This window comes from Callithrix jacchus, chromosome 10, assembly GCF_049354715.1.
Source record: "Callithrix jacchus isolate 240 chromosome 10, calJac240_pri, whole genome shotgun sequence".
Classification (NCBI taxonomy): Eukaryota; Metazoa; Chordata; class Mammalia; order Primates; family Cebidae; genus Callithrix; species Callithrix jacchus.
In genome coordinates, this window is record NC_133511.1 from 35,726,255 (window position 1) to 35,746,004 (window position 19,750).

General features: G+C 42.7%; 1 protein-coding gene across 2 annotated transcripts in view; it reads right to left on the reverse strand.

The window, feature by feature from the left end:
• LOC108590290 (maternal embryonic leucine zipper kinase-like) overlaps positions 1 to 19,750 on the reverse strand; it is a 49,956-nt gene that overhangs the window by 27,002 nt on the left and 3,204 nt on the right. For both annotated transcript variants that reach the window (XM_035265178.3, XM_035265177.3), the window contains exons 2-4: positions 16,570 to 16,713; positions 14,464 to 14,532; positions 12,278 to 12,347 (exon numbers count right to left, since the gene is read on the reverse strand). In XM_035265178.3, the coding sequence (XP_035121069.3) occupies positions 12,278 to 12,347; positions 14,464 to 14,532; positions 16,570 to 16,713 (283 nt within the window). The remainder of the gene's footprint in view (positions 1 to 12,277; positions 12,348 to 14,463; positions 14,533 to 16,569; positions 16,714 to 19,750) is intronic.

The following is a 19,750-nucleotide window of genomic DNA, read 5'->3' on the forward strand; positions in this document are numbered from 1 at the left end:
TTGAAAGGCTGAGGTGGGTGAATTGCTTGTGGCCAGGAGTTTGAGACCAGCCTAACATGGCAAAATCCCACATCTCTACTAAAAATACAAAAATTAGGCTGGGTGTGGTGGCTTACACCTGTAATCCCAGCACTTTGGGAGGCCCAGGTGGATCACCTGAGGTTGGGAGTTCGAGACCAGCCTGACCTGTCTCTACTAAAAATACAAAATTAGCTGGGCATGGTGTCTCATGAATGCCTATAATCCCAGCTACTAAGGAGGCTGAGGCAGGAGAATCGCTTCAACCCATGCGACAGAGATTGCAGTGAGCTGAGATTGCACCACTGCACTCTAGCCTGGATAACAGAGAGAGGCTTGGTCTCAAAAAAAATTAGCAGCGTGGTGGCACACACCTGGAGCTGCAGCTGCTCGGGAGGCTGAAGCACCATAAAAACTGCTTGAACCTAGGAAGGAGAGGTTGTAATGAACTGCGATTGTGCCACTGTACTCCAGTCTGGGCAACAAAATGAGACCCTGTCTCAAAAAAAAAAAAAAAAAAAAAAAAATATATATATATATATATATATATATATACTGAAATGAATCAACTTAGACAAAGACAAGTCAAAAAGAAAGATGAAACCCAAACCCCAGGCTTATAGATTCCTGACCTGACTTTGCCCTTGTCTAAAACTGGTGGATAAAGCTCTTTCTTCTGTTTTTGACTTTGTATCCATATTTCCAGTCTTTCAAGTTGAAATTTGCCCATTTATTCAGACAACTCAATAAATATAGTAATACATCAGCCTCTATCATTAGACATTCATAAACTCTATTAAATAAACTGAACTTTGGGAACTCCAGCAGGTTATTTAAGATCTCCAGTCCTTCATTTCCTCATCTCTAAAACAGAGACAGCACTGGTAACTAAATTACTTCAGAGGTTTGTTCTGATGATCAGATGAGATTGTTCACCTAAAATGCTAGTACAGAGTAAGGGCTAAAGAAATGTTTTTTTTTGACCGAATTTCACTCTTGTTGCCCAGGCTGGAGCGCAATGGCATGATCTCAGCTCACCACCACAACCTTTGCCTCCTGGATTTAAGCAATTCTCCTGCCTCAGCCTATTGAGTAGCTGAAATTACAGGCATACACCACCATGCCCAGCTAATTTTCATATTTTTAGTAGTAATGACATTTCTCCATGCTGGTCAGGCTCTTCTCAAACTCCCGACATCAAGTGATCTGCCCACCTCAGCCTCCCAAAGTGCTGGGATTACGGGTATGAGCCACCACACCTGGCCACAGGAAAAAAAAAAATAATATGTATTAAAATTAATTTTATAATTATAAAATTAATTATAATACATAAATATATTAGAATATATTCTATATATAATTAATATATTATATATTAATTCTAATATATATTCCTGGCCACAGGAAAAAAAATGTTTATATATATATTTGAGACAGAGTCTCACTCTGTCACCAGGTTGGAGTACAGAGGCCTGATCTCTGCTCACTGCAACCTCCGCCTCCCAGGTTCCAGCAATTCTCCTGCCTCAGCCTCCTGAATAGCTGGAACTATGCAGGCCACCACGCCCAGCTAATTTTTGTATTTTTGGTAGAGACAGGGTTTCACCATGTTGGGGTCTGGTCTTGAACTCCTGACCTTGTGATCTGCCTGCCTCAGCCTCTGAAAGTGCTAGGATTATAGGCGTGAGCCACTGCACCCAGTCTAGAAATACTTTTATAAAGGCTAAACTAACTGGACATTATTCAGAGCCCAAGTCTATCAAATACCTGACTCCATGTTCTTTTTTTTTGAGATGGAGTTTCACGAAGTTTCACTTCTGTGTGCATGGTGCCCTGTGGAGTTGTACAGGACAGCAATTCAGAGGTGACCTTGCAGCTAGAACCAGATTCCTGTCTCAGGTCAGCTGCTTGTGAATATGCATCACTGACACAAAGCCTCCTTCATACCAGAGGCAATGGGGTCACTGCCACCACCTTCAAAGCTGATGACTTTCTCTTCAAGTCTGAATGAATTGAAGTTTGGCTCAAAAGAAGGCAGAAGTATCTTGGGTTCTCAAGAACATGGAGGGCCAGGCACGGTGGCTCAAGCCTGTAATCCCAGTACTTTGGGAGGCCAAGGTGGGTGGATCACTAGGTCAAGAGATCGAGACCATGCTTGTCAACATGGTGAAACCCGGTCTCTACTAAAAATACAAAAAATTAGCTGGGCATGGTGGCATGTGCCTGTAATCCCAGCTACTCAGGAGGCTGAGGCAGGAGAATTGCCTGAACCCAGGAGGCGGAGGTTGTGGTGAGCCGAGATCACGCCATTGCACTCCAGCCTGGGTAACAAGGGCGAAACTCTGTTTCAAAAAAAAAAAAAGAAATGAACAAAAAAATACAAATTTGGATATTTTATTGGTATAAAAAATCTTTAGGGCTTTATTCCTTTTTTTTTTTTTTGAGACAGAGTCTTGCTTCATCACCCAGGCTGGAGTGTAGTGGAGTGATCTTGGCTCACTGCAACCTCCGCCTCCTGGGTTCAAGCAATTCTCCTATCTCAGCCTCCCGAGTAGCTGGGACTACAGGCACCTGCCAACATGCCCAGCATAATTTTTGTATTTTTAGTAGAGACAGAGGGTTTCACCTTGTTGGTCAGGCTGGTCTCGAACTCCTAACCTCAGGTGATCCACACACCTCGGCCTCCCAAGGTGCTGGGATTACAGGTGTGAGCCACCGTGCCTGGCATTTTTTTTCTTTTGGAGGCAGAGTCTCACTCCATTGTGCAGGCTGGAGTGCAGCATCATTTGTGCACCGTACCCTAGGCTGGGCACGGTGGCTGATGCCTGTAATCCCAGCACTTTGGGAGGCCGAGGCGAGTGGATCACCTGAGGTCAGGATCACCTGAGGACAGAGTTTTGTCATGTTGTCCAGGAGACCAGCCAGATGGTGAAACCCTGTCTCTATTAAAAATACAAAAATTAGCTGAGCCTCTTGGCAGGTGCCAGTAGTCCTAGCTACTCGGGAGGCTGAGGCAGAAGAATCACTTGAACCCAGGAGGCAGAGGTTGCAGTGAGCCAAGATTGCGCCAATGTACTCCAGCCTGGGTGACAGAGCAGGACTCCATCTCAAAAAAAAAGAAAAGAAAAGAGAAAAAAGAATACACACACACACACACACACACATGCATACATGCATACATATATATATATTTTAATGAAGGCATTTGAATTTGGCATCTATTTCCCAATATTAAGGAGAAGAGGATGGGCATGGTGGCTCATGCCTATAGTCCCAGCGCTTCGGGAGGCCCAGCAGGGGGATCACTTGAACTCAGGAGTTTGAGACCAGCATAGCCAACAAGATAAAAATGCATCTCTACTAAAAATACAAAAATTAGCCAGGCATGGTGGTGTGTGCCTGTAGTCCAAGCTACTCAGGAGGTTGAGGCATGAGAATCAATTGCAGATGCTGTAGTGAGCCGAGATCATGCCACTGCACTCCAGCCTGGCTGACAGAGCGAGACTCCATCTCAAAAAAAAAAAGGGAGAAAAAATAGGAAGAGCTTAATTCTCAGGTGGCATCAAAATATCTGTCTATCAGATTTTATGGTCGCTGGAGAGGAATTTTTCCTGATGGCCTGGAGCCAATACTGACAAAAATAATTGGCAGGGTGGGCCAGGCATGGTGGCTCATGCCTGTAATCCCAGCACTTTGGAAGGCAGAGGTGGGTGGATCACGAGGTTAGGAGATCAAGACCATCCTGGACAACATGGTGAAACTCCATTTCTAAAAATAATAATAATAATAATTGGCAGGGTGATCATTAAAACAAGATCTCACATTAATGTGTTCCCCTGCCCATGTCCAAGGCAGAATTTTCATATTGGCTGAAGCAATGCTATGCACATAGTAGATGCTGCGTAACTGTTTGATGCAAGCTGGCAGAAGAGAATGTATAAAGTTACTGAGGAATAAAAAACAGGGGGGACCACTTCGGAAATGCAATCACAGTGTTTGAGGTACAGGAGAGGAGTGTATTTGCAACCCAGGAAATATCCAACCCCAGGAAACAGATGCTGGTGTCTGTTGGTGAAAACATCTTTTTCATAGAAAACCCTAGGGTTTTATTTTTACCTTGGTAACTATCAAAATTTTTAATCGATCTCAGGAATTTATCTCCAAAATGACATTCTGAGTGAATGCCTCCATTCAGGGCAAGCTGGGTTTTTCAGTAATTGCCTCTGATGTCTGTTCTTAGGTCTTACTCCCTGCCCTAACCCCTGTCGCTGTCAATTACCCTGGGAGGCTGCTCGCAACAGTGGAGACTATTGCCTCAGTGACAGCCGCCTGGGCCCTCAGTATGAGTGGTGCCAAGTGGCTGCAGCCTGTGCTGAGGGCTACGCTGAGAGCTAAGGGAACTTTCAAGGCATTGCTCTCCCCAAAATCTATAATTTTTCTTTCTACTGTGTATGAGCACTGACCCACAGTTTTAGGTGGCATTTCAATCTCAGATCTCAGCCAGATCCCCAAGCTGCCTGTGATGTAGAGTGATTCTTTTTTTTTTGAGACAGAATTTTATTCTTGTTGCCTAGGCCAGAGTGCAATGGTGCGATCTTGGCTCACTGCAATCTCTACCTCCTGGGTTCAAGTGATTCTCCTACCTCAGCCTCCTGAGTAGCTGGGATTTCAGGCATGTGCCACCATGCCTGGCCAATTTTGTGTTTTTAGTAGAGATGGGGTTTCTTCATGTTGGTCATGCTGGTCTCAAACTTCCAATCTCAGGTGATCTGCCTGCCTCGGCCTCCCAAAGTGCTGGAATTACAGGAGTAAACCACCAAGCCTGGCCACAAAGCGATTCTTAACATTGCCTGACTGCAGCTGAGGAATTCAGAGGACATAGTAGGGAAAAGAGAAAATCCTGGCTAAAGTGATGATGCTGCCCTAGAGGCTGCCTTCCATAAACCATTTCCACCTTCTGCACGTAGCAATGTTTTCTGAAGGATTAAGATATTTCAGCTGGGGGGCAGTGCCTCATGCCTGTAATCCCAACACTTTAGGAGGCTAAGGTGGGTGGATCACCAGAGGTCAGGAGTTTGAGGCCAGTCTGACCAACGTGGTGTTACCCCATCTCTACTAAAAATACAAAAAATAGCTGGGCATGGTGATGGGTGCCTGAAATCCCAGCTACCCAGGAGGCTGAGTCAAGAGAATTGCTTGAACCCAGGAGGTTGCAGTGAGCCAAGATTGCCCCATTGCACTCCAGCCTGGGTGACAAGAGCAAAACTCTGTCTCAAAAAAAAAAAAAAAGACTATTGAAGAAACCTCATTATGAACTTTTTAACAGTTTACTAAATATCCTAATTTCCAGGCCATCACAGCCAATTAGTCAGGGAAAGCTTCTAGAAGAATGAGAGGCTCTGTTTGCTGATTTTTGCTCTCCAGTTTCCACTGTTGGTCATTTCCCTGTAAGGATAACCAGTGACTCCAGACATATTAAATATGGTTGTATTCTACTACCATTGTCTTCCAATATTAATTACACTTTAAACATGCCAAAATAGTTTGTTACACTTATCATTATGAACTTCTCAATGTCTTTCTGAGCCCAGTCCTAGCATTATTTAAAATTGACTAAGTGTTTCTATAAATGATATTAAAAATGTATTTGGAAACCTGACAAAGATTTGTGGAAACAAGTGACTACAAAAAAAATTCCATGAAGCCAAGAAGATCACAGAAAATAAAAAATAGTTTCCTGGCCAGGTGCGGTGGCTCATGCCTGTAATCCTAGCACTTTGGAAAGCTGAGGTGGGCGGATCACAAGGTCAAGGGATCAAGACTATCCTGGCCAACATGGTGAAACCCTGTCTCTACTAAAATTAAAAAAATTAGCTGGGCATGGTGGTGCATGCCTGTGTCCCAGCTACTTGGGAGGCTGATGCAGGAGAATCGCTTGAACTCAGGAGGCAGAAGTTGCAGTGAGCTCTTACCACTGCACTCCAGCCTGGGCAACAAAGTGAGACTGTCTCAAGAAGAGTGGTTTCTCATAAAAAACAAACAGGTCACGTGCAATGACTCATGCCTATTACATCTTATTTTTTTTTTAATGGAGATGGGGTTTCATCATGTTAGCCAGGATGGTTTCAATCACCTGACCTCGTGATCTGTCAGCCTCCAAAGTGCTGGGATTATAGGCATGAGCCACCATGCCCATCCTATCACACCTGTTATACCAGCACTTTGGGAGGCTAAGACAAGAAGATCACTTGAGCCCAAGAGTTTGAGACCAGCCTTGGAAACATGGCAAGACCTTGTCTCTATAAAAACAAACAAACAAACATCAAATTCTTAATCATGTGAAATAGTACAAGAACAGATTGACAGAGAGAAGGCTAGGTAACTTATTCAATGTAAGATGAGCTCTTTACAAATAGAAAAAGATTTTTAAAACTGGCTTCAGTTGATTCTGTAAGGAAAAATGAAAAATATCTCTGTACTAGTGTCTCTGCAAAAAAAAACAAGTAAAAGAAAATAAACTAACAATATGAGAATTTCCCTTCTTTTCTTTCTTTTTTTTTTTTAGAGGACCCAGGCACAAATGTGACGAGGCCAACACTGACAGCTCTCAACTATGCATCCAGGGGCCAGTGGCCAGGCTAATGCTGCAGGAAGAGGTAGAGTTTCTGCTGGACGAACCTTGGGACAGCAGCCCTGCAGGGGATGGGGAGGGTCACCTGCTGTTTGCCTGGTAAGGAGGCCCTGCTCACAGATGAGCCTGAGGCTCCCATCAGTGAGGGTCGGCTCCACTTGGCACCTCTGGGAAGCTTAGCCCCATTCTTTGGAGGAAGAAATAGAGGTTAAGAGAGGTCAGGGAACCTCCCAAGGACACACAGCACGCAGGCGGCGAGTCAGTGTGGTTCCTGCACTCACCTCACCTCAGTCCCACACAGACAGCCCTGGTGGGCCTGGGAGCCAGGGCAGTCCCAGCCCTTTTCCTGACAGGGGTGGGAGAAGCAAGAGACAACAGCATGGCAGGGTCTCTCTGGCCAGTATGGGGAGAGGCTCCGGGAGTCAGCTGGGCAGGTGAGAATGCACCTGCCTAGGCCTCCAGAGGCATCATGTACTCTATGGGCAGGAAGGGACTCCCCTTACTCTGCCCCCCAATGCCCTGAGGAGAGGTCACAGTGGGTGACACCTGAGGAGGGAAAAGCAGAGGAAAGCACTTCTTTTTTTTTTTTTCCTCTCCTTGTCCCACTCCTATGAACTGGTCAGTGGCCAAATTCTCATTCCGTCTGCTCTCTTCTTTTTGTCATTTTTCTTGAACTGACTGCTCAGTTCAGGTATTTTCATTCTTAGTTCTACAATAAAAAAATTTAAGGTTGTTAATCTTCTTGTAAGTGGAGATTTGGTACATTCCCATAAGCTCTGTTATGTAGTGCTCTCCTTTTAGTAAATATCTGAATAGATTTTGCTTTCCTTGAATTTATTTTGTGATATGAATAATGCATAGTCGGTTTTCTTTTTGTTTGCAATTGCCTGCTGTCTTTTCCTAAAGGTTATGTTTAATGTTTCTGCTCATTCATATGTTGCATACACTTGACTTAAATACATACACTTGACTTCCACCTACAATGCACACCAATCCTCTTGATTTGCCGTTAGTTTAAATGCCAGTGGTTGCACACCCAGGGATTTTTGAACTTGTGGATTTTGAATGTCCTTGTTAATCTTCCTGTAAGAGATACTCCCTTACAGGTGATGTGTCTAATGGCAACTAAATCAGGCAGGGTTCTTTGGTTGCAAGCAACAGAAAGCAACCATGGTTAGCTTAAGAAAAAATGGGCCCAGTACAGTGGCTCATGCCCGTAATCCCAGCACTTTGGGAGGCTAAGGTGGGCAGATCACAGATCACCTGAGGTCCAGAGTTCAAGACCAGCCTGATCAATATGGAGAAACCCTATCTCTACTAAAAATATAAAAAATTAGCCAGGTGTCGTGGTGCATGCCTGTAATCCCAGCTACTCAGGAGGCTGAGGTAGGAGAATCGCTTGAAGCTGGGAGGCAGAGGTTGTGGTGAGCCAAGATCACTCCATTGCACTCCAGCCTGGGCAACAACAGTGAAACTCCATCACAAAAAAAAAGAAAAAGAAAAAGAAAATAGAAAAATGATATGAGCTAGCTCACAGATGAAAGGGAGTGGCTGAAAAACTAAATCCCCTCTTACAGGGGAACATGTAAATTTATTAAACATAGTATGAAATGTCTTTCATTCCTTTCCCTTAGCCAGACACTGTTCCAACCACTAGGAAACCAGTGGAAAACATGATAAAAACAACCCCTGTTAGGAGACATATAGAGCTAGCACTGATCTGGACCCATGCCTATGGCCCACCAGCCTCTCTTCCTATCACATTTCAATGCATACCCTAAATACAACCGCCACATACTTCCCTGGTGCACCAGGCTCTTTAATGTTTCCATAACTTTGATCATGAAATTTTCTCTGTACTCATTATTCTTTCCTGCAAAGTCCTCTCTCACATCTTTGCTCGGTGACCTTCTACTTAGTCTTCAAAAATCAACCAAAATGTCACCACTATTAGGAGATCAACAACCTCCACCCCCAACTTTTTTTCTTTTCAGTTCAAAGCAATTTTAGTTGTAGTCAATGGTGTTGGCTGATTAAGATTAAAATGTCATTTTTATTTAATTTAATTAATTAATTTATTTGGGAAGGGAAAAAAAAAAAAAAAACCAAGGCAGGAGGATTTCTTGAGGCCAGGCATTTGAGACCAGCCTCAGCAACAAAGTGAGACCCCATCTCTACAAAACTATTAAAACATAAAATAGCTGGGCATGGTGGCATGTGCCTGTAGTCCTAGCTACTTAGAAGGCTGAGGAGGCAGAATGGCAGGGGGCTAGGAGTTGAGGCTACAATGACATGTGATTCTGCAACTGCACTCCAGCCTGGGGTAACAGAGTGAGACCCTGTTTCTAAAAGAAATAGGAAATTTCCAGCCTGGGCAATATGGCAAAACCCTGTCTCTACAAAAATTAGCCAAGTGTAGTAATGCCTGCTTGTAGTCCCAGATACTTGGGGGGCTGAGATGGGAGCATCACTTGAGCCCAGGAGGTTGAGGCTGCTATGAGCATAGATTGCACCACTGAACTCCAGCCTAGGGTGAGAGAACAAGACCCTGTATCAAAATAAAATAAAATCAGTTTGAAAGACAGGGAGAATCAACAGTGGATGTTAACACTAGTGATAATTACATAGTCTTCATTCATCTTCCTAGTAAATTCTTGTTATCAGTCTTTTTTTTTTGAGACAGGATCTTATTCTGTTGCCCAGATGGAGTGCAATGAGGCAATCACAGCTCACAGCAAGCTCAACCTCCTAGACTTAGGCCTCCCAAGTAGCTGGGACCAACACCACCATGCTTAGATGATGTTTTTCCTTTTAGTAGAAACAAGGTTGTGCTATGTTGTCCAGGCACTCATTACTACTTTTGATATATATTTTTTTGAGGTAAGGTCTCACTCTGTAGCCCAGGCTGGAGTACAGTGCATGATCTTGGCTCACTGCCACCTCTGCCTCCTGGGTGCAAGCAATCCTCCCACCTTGGCCTCCCAAGTAGCTGGGATAACAGGTGCACATGACCACACCTGGCTAATTTTTAAATTTTCTGGAGAGATGGGGTTTTACTATGTTGCCAGGACTGTTCTCACACTCCTGAGCTCCAGTGATCTGCCCACCTAAGCCTCCCAAAGTGCTGGGATTATAGGCATGAGCCACCGCCTGGCATCATTACTATTTAAATGGTAAAACCTGGCTAGTGGAAAAACTTGGCTGACACTTTTTCTGCCCAGTGATAAAGGGCACCTGGCAAGGACCAGGTGTCCCACTGCAGTGCTCCTGCCAACAAAGCCCAAAAGCTGGGCCTAGTCACCAGCAAATATCAGACAGCTTAAGGGGTAGCCGCATGCAGGCCATCCAGAAAGCCTCCTGAATTCCAGTTCAATGCATTCTCCTCTACCTGGACCCTAACACTTAATAGAAAATAATTTCTAGGAGGCTGGGCTGGATTTGGCATGATAAGAACATGAGACAATTCTACAGTGCTACTGAAGATTTAGACTACATATGAAGATTATGTAAACAGGCATGAGGATATCTTAAAATTTATTGTTAATCAGCAAGTATGACTAAGCTGCACTATAAATGCCTTTCTATGTAGAGAACTTTATTAAAGTTCAATGATTGATTTTTTAAATATAGAGACGGGCAGGCACAGTGGCTCACACCTGTAATCCCAGCACTTTGGGAAGCCAAGGTGGGCAGATCACCTGAGGTCAGGAGTTCAAGACCAGCCTGGCCAACATGGTGAAACCCGGTCTCTACTAAAATTATAAAAATTACCTGGCATGGTGGCACATGCCCATAGTCCCAGCTACTCAGGAGGCTAAGGCAAAACAATCACTTGAACCCAAGAGGCAGAGATTGTAGTGAACCAAGATTGCACCACTGTACTCCAGTCTGGGTGACAGAGTAAAACTCTGTCTCAAAAGAAAAAAAAAAAATATATATATATATACATACATACATATATATATATATATATATATATACATACATATATATATATATATATATATATATATAGAGAGAGAGAGAGAGAGAGAGAGAGAGAGAGAGACAGACTAGAAATTAAGCTGTCAGCACAAATAGTCCTACAAATATCAAAATCCCAGAAAATATCTTAACCTTTATATGGGATATCCATGTGTTCCACGAGTCCTAAGCAGTAACTATTTATTCAAGCAGATTTGACCTTTGTCAGTAATGACGCCACCATTAGCTGAGGAGAAGTCATAGCTCTTACTCTCAATTGAGCCTCAGGAATTTTGTTTTTTTTTCTTGGAGACAGGGTCTTACCCTGTCACCTAGGCTGGAGTGCGGTGGTATAATCTCAGCTCACTGCAACATTTGCCTCCCAGGCTTAGAAAAGTTTAAGAAAAAAGAAAAAGAAAAAGAGGAAAGAAGAAAACAAAGAAAGAGAAAATAGTTAAAACAACTTGGGCAGCATCACATATCTGGGTGGTACTTATACTACCAGTTCAATGCATTCTCCTCTACCTGGACCCTAACACTTAATGGAAAATGATTTCCAGTAGGTTAAGCTGGATTTGACAGGATAAGAACATAAGACAATGGGAAGGTAACCCAAATCTAACCCCTAGTCCTATCTACCAAATCATATCAAATTATTAGGACTCTATTATGATCCCTCAAGTAAACAATTTGCTTTGAAGAAAACAACTGATTTCTCTTCCAAGTTGTAGAAGGTCAGAAATTGACCATTTATGCCTCAGTGATGTCAAATATTTAATCTATAAATTGAGGTATGATGGTATGATACTCATCCATGGCATTAAATTCAAAGCAGATTGGGTGCCATGGCTTAAGCCTATAATATCAGCACTTTGTGAGCTGAGACAGGTGGATCACCTGAGGTCAGGAGTTTGAGACCAGCCTGGTCAACATGGTGAAACTCTGTCTCTACTAAAAATACAAAATTTAGCCAGGCATGGTGGCAGGAAAATCACTTGAACCTGGGAGTTAGAGGTTGAAGTGAGCTAAGATCCCACCATGGCACTCTAACCTGGGTGACAGAGTGAGACTCCATCTCAAAAAACAAACAAAAAATTGAAAGCAAAGAGGTTGCACAGGAAAATGTGAACTATATGACCTCATCAAATACCACAAGAGGGGCCAGGCATGGTGACTCACACCTGTAATCCCAGCACTTTGGGAGGTGAGGTGGGTGGATCACTTGAGATCAGGAGTTCCAGACCAGCCTGGCCAACATAGTGAAACCCCATCTCTAATAAAAATATAAAATTAGCCAGGTGTGGTGGTGCATGTCTATAATACCAGCTACTTGGTCTTTTGTTCTATCCAGCTGGACTAACCAGTCCAAACTATGGCACTATTTAATACAAAAGCAACCACAACAAGGACACCAGAAATGTCCTTGCTTCATAAGTATATTATGTATTACTATATTTATTGCAATGTATTCATTTCATTTATAAGTATACATATGTCACTCTCCAAATACACTGAACTCTTTGATTAACAAGATTATTTCTTACTTCATCATTACACCCCCAATGCACAGTGCCTGACTCACTATAGATCACCTAGATAAATGTCTGTTGATTATATAATGAATTAATGAATGAATAATTACCTCTGATCCAAGATATGATTTACCTTGTATTAATTCAGGTGCTGCATAAGCCAGACTCCCACAGCGTGTCTGTATATGATAATCCTTGTTACCCTGCCAATAAGATAAAAATGAAACACTTATTAATTATAGCCCTTAAGAGAATAAAACCTTGATAAACATTCTTTTTTTTTTATTGTTCTGTTTTGAGACAAAGTCTCACTCTATCATCCAGGCTGGAGTGCAGCGGCATGATGTCAGCTCACTGCAACCTGCGCCTCTTGGATTCAAGCAATTCTCCTGCCTAAGCCTCCTGAGTAGCTATGATTACAGGCACCCAGTGCGCCACCATACCCAACTAATTTTTGTGTTTTTGGTAGAGATGGAGTTTCACCACATTGTCCAGGCTAGTCTCAAACTCCTAACCTCAGGTGATCTGCCCACCTCAGCCTCCCAAACTGCTGGGATTATAGGCATGAGCCAGTGTGCCTGGCTGATAGATATTCTTTGAGCACAAGCAAAGAGAAGCTAGATGAAGAACTACCCCACATAATAAAGGATTTCTACAACCAACACAATACTCTGTGTGTACATGTATGTATGCACGTGTGGTCTCTGCTTCTCTAGATTCCCAACACCACTACAACCTGGCATGAACAAATCCTTTTCCCCTTAGCTCAGTCAAATCAGGTTCATACTTCCCTAAATACCCATATACATAATAGTCAGCCTAGCATATATCCAAGCACCGTGTCTTTCCAACCCCAAGTATTTCAGGGGGAAAAAGAATTTATTTACTGGAACTTATCTCCAGTATCAAATCTTTACAAATACAGAAGAGCTTCTATTTTCTTAGAGGAGAAAAAGCAATATGTTACATAAAATAGTACCTCGAATGTCTGTTTTCTAGATGCAGTTTTCTAGATGCACTCCCTTAGCTTCCAGATCTGTTAAAATGAGAAATCTGCTCATCGTCCTCTGCCCTCCCACAGAAATACCAAGACATAATGAAAACAAAGCTACAGTCCAACAGCTGTATAGAGTTCTTACAGCCGGCAAAGGATTTGTGAAATTGTGAGATGTCATTTACAACTGAAACAACATGCCCAGGAATGTGCTCCTCAGAAGAAGGTTGAGGCCTCGTCCAGGCAACCCCACTTTCTTAGATGGTGTCTGTGTGGGTAATCCGTGGCAGCCATAAATGAAGGCTCATAGGTTCTGTCACAAACCTTCTCCACTCCCTCCCATGAAGAATGACTTATTACTTAAACCAGTTTATCTGTTCAAAGTATGTTTTCTCTTTACATGTCTGCCAATAAAAAATAAAAATAAAAACTCTGCCTTCCTGCCTTCTAGCATTTGGTTCCCAGGAAAAAGTCTCCACTGAGAGTCTCTGAAGAGCCAAGGGAGGGAGAGAAGAATCAGAAAAAAATCAGACATTCTGCCAAAGGGGCAAAATCTGCTTCCCTTTGCACCTAGCTAATTCTGATCGGGGCAGGAAACAGTCATGGGACTACAAAAGCCTGAGACAAGTCTGCAAATTCAACATTCTTAATGAGTGTAGACAGCTCACTTTAGAGACTGTGAGTACCATGATTACAGAACTCCAGAGGAAGCCTCCAACAGGCAGCCACACAGGAGATCTGCTGCAGATAGCAGAGCTAGAAAATTCAAAGTCACCTCAAAAAGAAGTTATGCTGGAGAACACCAATACCTAACCATGGAATGCAAACTAAGGAAATACATAATAGTTATAAATTTAGAAGTGCATATGGGCCTTTTCCTTCTTTTAAAAGGAAAGGGGACTGTTTCTCAAAATGTAACTGTTAGTTATAGAACCATTTGGATAATAGATTTGCACTAAATTCTCAACTTTTATCTAAACAAAGGCATCATCTAGTGGCAATATCCTCAAACTGCAAGCACATGGTCAAGTCAGCATTCCTGCTGTAATAGCCTCAGGTCACTTCTGTACTGCAAATTCTCACTGTATACCTAGTCTTCAGCAGAACCAACCCTGGAAGTAGGGCAGTGACTCTCAATCTTGATTGCATGTTATGATCATCTAGAGAACTTACAAAAACTACTGATATCAGAAATGAAATTTAACATTCTTCTCAATGGATGCAACCAAGCTCAATAAAGACTAAGTAGAAGTTAGGACAAAATCACACCCTAAGAAATAAATACATTTACAAAGAACATAGATGCATCTTATTTCTGCACTTACCTTGGGCTTTGCACAGAGACCAAAGTCAATCAGCTTCAATTTATGATATTCATCAAAGAGCAAATTTTCCTGGGAAAACAAAGATATTGTGATAACCATATACTGACTTCCTTACATCATACCCCACTTCTAGCTATTTCTAAAAATGATTTAAGGCTAGGTGTGGCAACTTATGCCAGTAATCCCAGCACTTTGGGAGGCAGAAAGGATGAGGCAAAATGAGAGGATCATTTGAACCTGGCGTTCAAGACCAGCCTAGGCAACACAGCAAGACCTGGTCTAATTTTTTTTTAAATAAATAATTAATTAAAATGAGTAAAAATGATTTGAAGTTGTTTCTATTAAAAAGTATGGGTACAACAAACCAAAAATGACTAAAAATTAACGAAATGACAAGATGTATAGAAGGGAAAAGAGGAGGAATGTTGATTATCACTTTCCCACAAGATTCATTAGCATAAACCATTTTCTCCTTGGTGTTCTGAAGGTCAACTACAAGCAAACACAATTTGTGCCAAAAAGCAAATATAAACCAAAAGAGTGAGTTCAAATTGACAAGTTCGGTATAAACAGATGGAAAAAGATAGTTTCCAGCCAGGTGTGGTGACTCACACCTGTGATCCCAGCACTTTGAGAGGCTGAGGCAGGCAGATCACTTGAAGTCAGGAGTTTAAGACCAGCCTGGCCAATGTGGTGAAACCCCATGCCTACTAAAAATACAAAAATTGGGGGCTGCGGTGGCTCCGGCCAGTCATCCTGGCACTTGAGGAGGCAAGGCTATGAGTTCAAGGCCAACCTGAACAACATTACAAGCTCTCATTGATGCACAACAACAACAACAAAAGTACAAAATTAGCCAAGCATGGTAGCAAGCACCTGTAATTCCAGCTACTCGGGAGGCTAAGGCAGGAGAATCACCTGAACCCAGGAAGCAGAGGTTGCAGTGAGCCAAGATCACACCACTTCACTTCAGCCAGAGTAACAGAGCAAGACTCAGTCTCCAAAAATAAAATAAATAAAATGAAATAAAATAAAAATACAAAAAATTAGCTGGGCATGGTGGCATACACCTGTAGTCCTGGCTACTTGGGGGGCTGAGTTGGGAGGAACACTTGAGCCCAAGAGGTTGAGACTACAGTGAGCCCTGATCATGCCATTGCAGTCCAGCCTGGGTGACAGAGTGAGACTCTGTTTCAAAAAAAAAAAAACAAAAAAAGACACTTATAAAGTCACACACAATTCACAGATATACAAAATGCTCATAAATGCATCCAAAAAGCCTACCAAGGCCAGGAGTAGTGGCTCACATCTGTAATCCCAGCACTTTGGGAAGCCAGGGCAAAAGGACATCTTGAGCTCATGAGTTCAAGACCAGGCTGGGCAACAGGGTAAAACCCCATCTCTGCAAATAATTAAAAAACTGGCTAGGCATGGTAGAGACCAGCCTAGCCAACACGGTGAAACCCCATCTCTACTAAAACTACAAAAATTAGCTGGGTATGGTGATCCATGCCTGTAATCCCAGCTACTAGCCAGGCTGAGGCAGGAGTATCATGTGAACCTGGGAGGTGGAGGTTGCAGTGAGCTGAGATTGTGCCACTGCACTCCAGCCTAGGCAACAGAGTAAGACTCTGTCTCTAAAAAAAAAATTAGACATAGTGGTGTGCACCTATCCTCCCAGCTACTTAAGAGATTGAGGTGGTTGGATCACTTGAGCCCTGGAGGTCAAAGCTGCAGTAAGACAAAAGTACACTACTGTACTCCTGTCTGGACAACAGGAAAAAAAAAACCTTCCAAAAATCAAAAGAAAGAGGAAAAAAGGCCAAGTGTAGTGACTCATGTCTGTAATCCCAACACTCTGGAAGGCCAAGGCAGTTGGATCACCTGAGGTCAGGAGTTCGAGACCAGCCTGGCCAACATGGTGAAACCCCATCTCTACTAAAAATAGTAAAAGTAAGAAATGTCATAGATTATGATGGGAACAACAACAACAAAAAGAAGCAAACCTAAGACAGATACCTAAACAGATCATTTGGAAACCTAAAAATAACAGGTAAATGATATTGAACTCTCAGGTAAGTATCTAACTGTGATGCAGTCACTTACTGGTTTGAGGTCCCTTTGAGCATAGCCCTGGCTGTGCACATAAGTGATGGCAGATACTATCTGATGGAAGACAACCCTGGTCTCCTCTTCTGTCAGGTGATCCTGGGAAATTATGTAGTCAAACAGCTCTCTTCCAGGGCAGTACTTCAACAGCAACAGAATCACAGATATTGTTACAACTTACAAAAATCACTTCATGAAAATTTAAAATTAAAAAGTACACTTAAGTCAGAGATATTATTAATTTGACTTTATAAGCAAGGGAACTAAATAAGGCATATTCAAAAATACACTCTCAGGATCAAACAAGTCAATAAGGACTCCAGGAATTAGAACAATAACTCTTTCATTGAACAGTTTTATTATAGTAAGTAGAAGTAAAACCAACTACCACTGTGATTTTAAAAAGCTCACCCAGGGTTTTATATTTTTACAGCTAAGTATTAAAACCCATTCTCATCTTAATGCCCTCTCATTTAGTGTAATTACCTGAAATTTTAAAACCCAGCAATAATTATTGTTTCTCCATTCCAAAGACCAGTGGTTTTCAATCTGTACCAGGAGCCCAGGTCTAGAGGGGTATCTCAGAGGCTGAAGAACAGGCACAGGAGCACAAAGTTCAAGGCTTCCCATCCCTTTTCCAGGGCAACCCCACTTTTCTGTAAGCTGGGTTTTCATTTTAGCAATATCAATTAAAATTACAAATGCATATAGATTTGACCTCACAGTTGCACATTTAGTTATTGCTCTTACAGATGTACTCACTCATATCAAAAAGCAGTACCTTGGCCAGGCACAGTGGCTCACACCTGTAATCCCAGACCTTTGGGAGGCCAAGACAGGTGGATCACTTGAGGTCAGGAGTTCAAGACTAGCCTGGCCAACATGGTAAAACCCTGTCTCTACTAAAAATATAAAAAATCAGCCAGTGTGGTGGTGGGCACCTGTAATCCCAGCTACTCAGGAGGCTGAGGCAGGAGAATCACTTGAACCCAGGAGGCAGAGGTTGCAGTGAGCTGAGATTGTGCCATTGCAGTCCAGCCTGGGAGACAGAGTGAGAGTCCATATAAAGAGGGGAATAAAAATTCAACTTTTGGCCAGGCACAGTGGCTTATACCTGTAATCCCAGCACTTTGGGAGGCTGAAGCAGGCAGATCACTTAAGGTCAGGACTTCGAGATGAGCCTGGCCAACATGGTGAAACCCTGGCCCTACTAAACATACGAAAATTAGCTGGGCATGGTGATGCACACCTGTAATCCCAGCACTCAGGAGGCTGAGGCAGAAGAATCACTTGAACCCAGAAGGCAGAAATTGCAGTGAGCCCAGACTGTGCTACTGTATTCCAGCCTGAGTGACAGAGCAAGACTGTCTCAAAACAAAAATTCAACTTTTATTTTACTGTTATTGTTTTTGAAACAGGGTCTCTCTCTGTCACTCAAGCTGGAGGGCAGTGGTGTGATCATGGCTCACTGCAGCCTTGACCTCCTGGGCTCAAGTAATCTTGACCTTAGCCTCCCGAGTATCTGGAACTACAGGTGCATGCCACCATGCCTGGCTAATTCTTGTATCTTTTGTAGAGACAGGGTGTCACCACTTGCTCAGGCTGGTCTTGAACTCCTGAGCTCAAGTGATTCACCCACCTTGGCCTCCCAAAGTGCTAGGATTACACGTGAGCCACTGTACCAGTTCTCAACTTTTGTGTTAGATACAGGGGTCCACGTGAAGTTTTGTTACAAGTGTATTTTGTACCGAGGTAGTGAGCATATCACATAATTTGTAGTTTTTCAACCCATACCCCTCTTCCTTCCCTCACATCTAGTAGTCCACAGTGTTTATTGCTTCCTCTTTTAAAAAATTGAAAAATTAGGCCAGGCGTGGTGGCTCAGGTCTGTAATCAAGACACTTTGGGAGTCTGAGGCAGGCAGGTCATCTGAGGTCAGGAGTTCAAGACAAGCTTGGCCAACAAGGTGACACCCCATCTCTACTAAAAACACAAAATTTTTTCATATGATTGTTGGCCTCATATATGTCTTCTTTCGTAAAGTATCTGTTCATATCCTTTGCCCACTTTTGAATGGGCTTGTTTGTTTTTTTCCTGTAAATCTGTTTGAGTTCTTTGTAAATTCTGGATATCAGCCCTTTGTCAGATGGGTAAACTGCAAAAATTTTTTCCCATTTTGTTGGTTGCCGATCCACTCTAGTGACTGTTTCTTTTGCCGTGCAGAAGCTGTGGAAGACAGTGTGGCGATTCCTCAAGGCCTTAGAAATAGAAATTCCATTTGACCCAGCAATCCCATTACTGGGTATATATCCAAAAGACTATAAATCGTTCTACTATAAGGACACATGTACACGAATGTTCATTGCAGCACTGTTTACAATAGCAAGGACCTGGAATCAACCCAAATGCCCATTGATAATAGACTGGATTGGAAAAATGTGGCACATATACACCATGGAATATTATGCAGCAATCAGAAATGATGAGTTTGTGTCGTTTGTAGGGACATGGATGAATCTGGAGAACATCATCCTCAGCAAACTGACACAAGAACAGAAAATGAAACACCGCATATTCTCACTCATAGGTGGGTGATGAAAAATGAGAACACATGGACACAGAAAGGGGAGTACTAAACACTGGGGTCTATTGGGGGGAAAAGGGGAGGGCCAGTGGGAGGGGGAGGTGGGGAGGGATAGCCTGGGGAGAAAAGCCAAATGTGGGTGAAGGGGAGAAGAAAAGAAAGCACACTGCCATGTGTGTACCTACGCAACTGTCTTGCATGCTCTGCTCATGTACCCCAAAACCTATAATCCAATAAAAAATTAAAAAAAAAAAAAAAACACAAAATTTATCCAGGCATGGTGGCACATGCCTGTAATGCCAGGTACTCAGGAGGCTGAGGCAGGAGAGTTGCTTGAACTCAGGAGATGGAGGTTGCAGTGAGCCCAGATCACACCACTGTACTCCAGCTTGGGTGACAGAGTGGGACTGTAGTCTCAAAACATAAAGATAAATAAACAAAAAATTGAAAAAATAAAAAGTTTAACAATTAAAAAAAAAGAAGGGCACACAGGATGGCTTAACTTGTTGCAGCCACCTTGGAAACTATAATCTGCCACAGAGGGCAAGTAAAAAGAAAGTTGGAGTCTAAGATTTCACAAATCTAGCCGTCTGA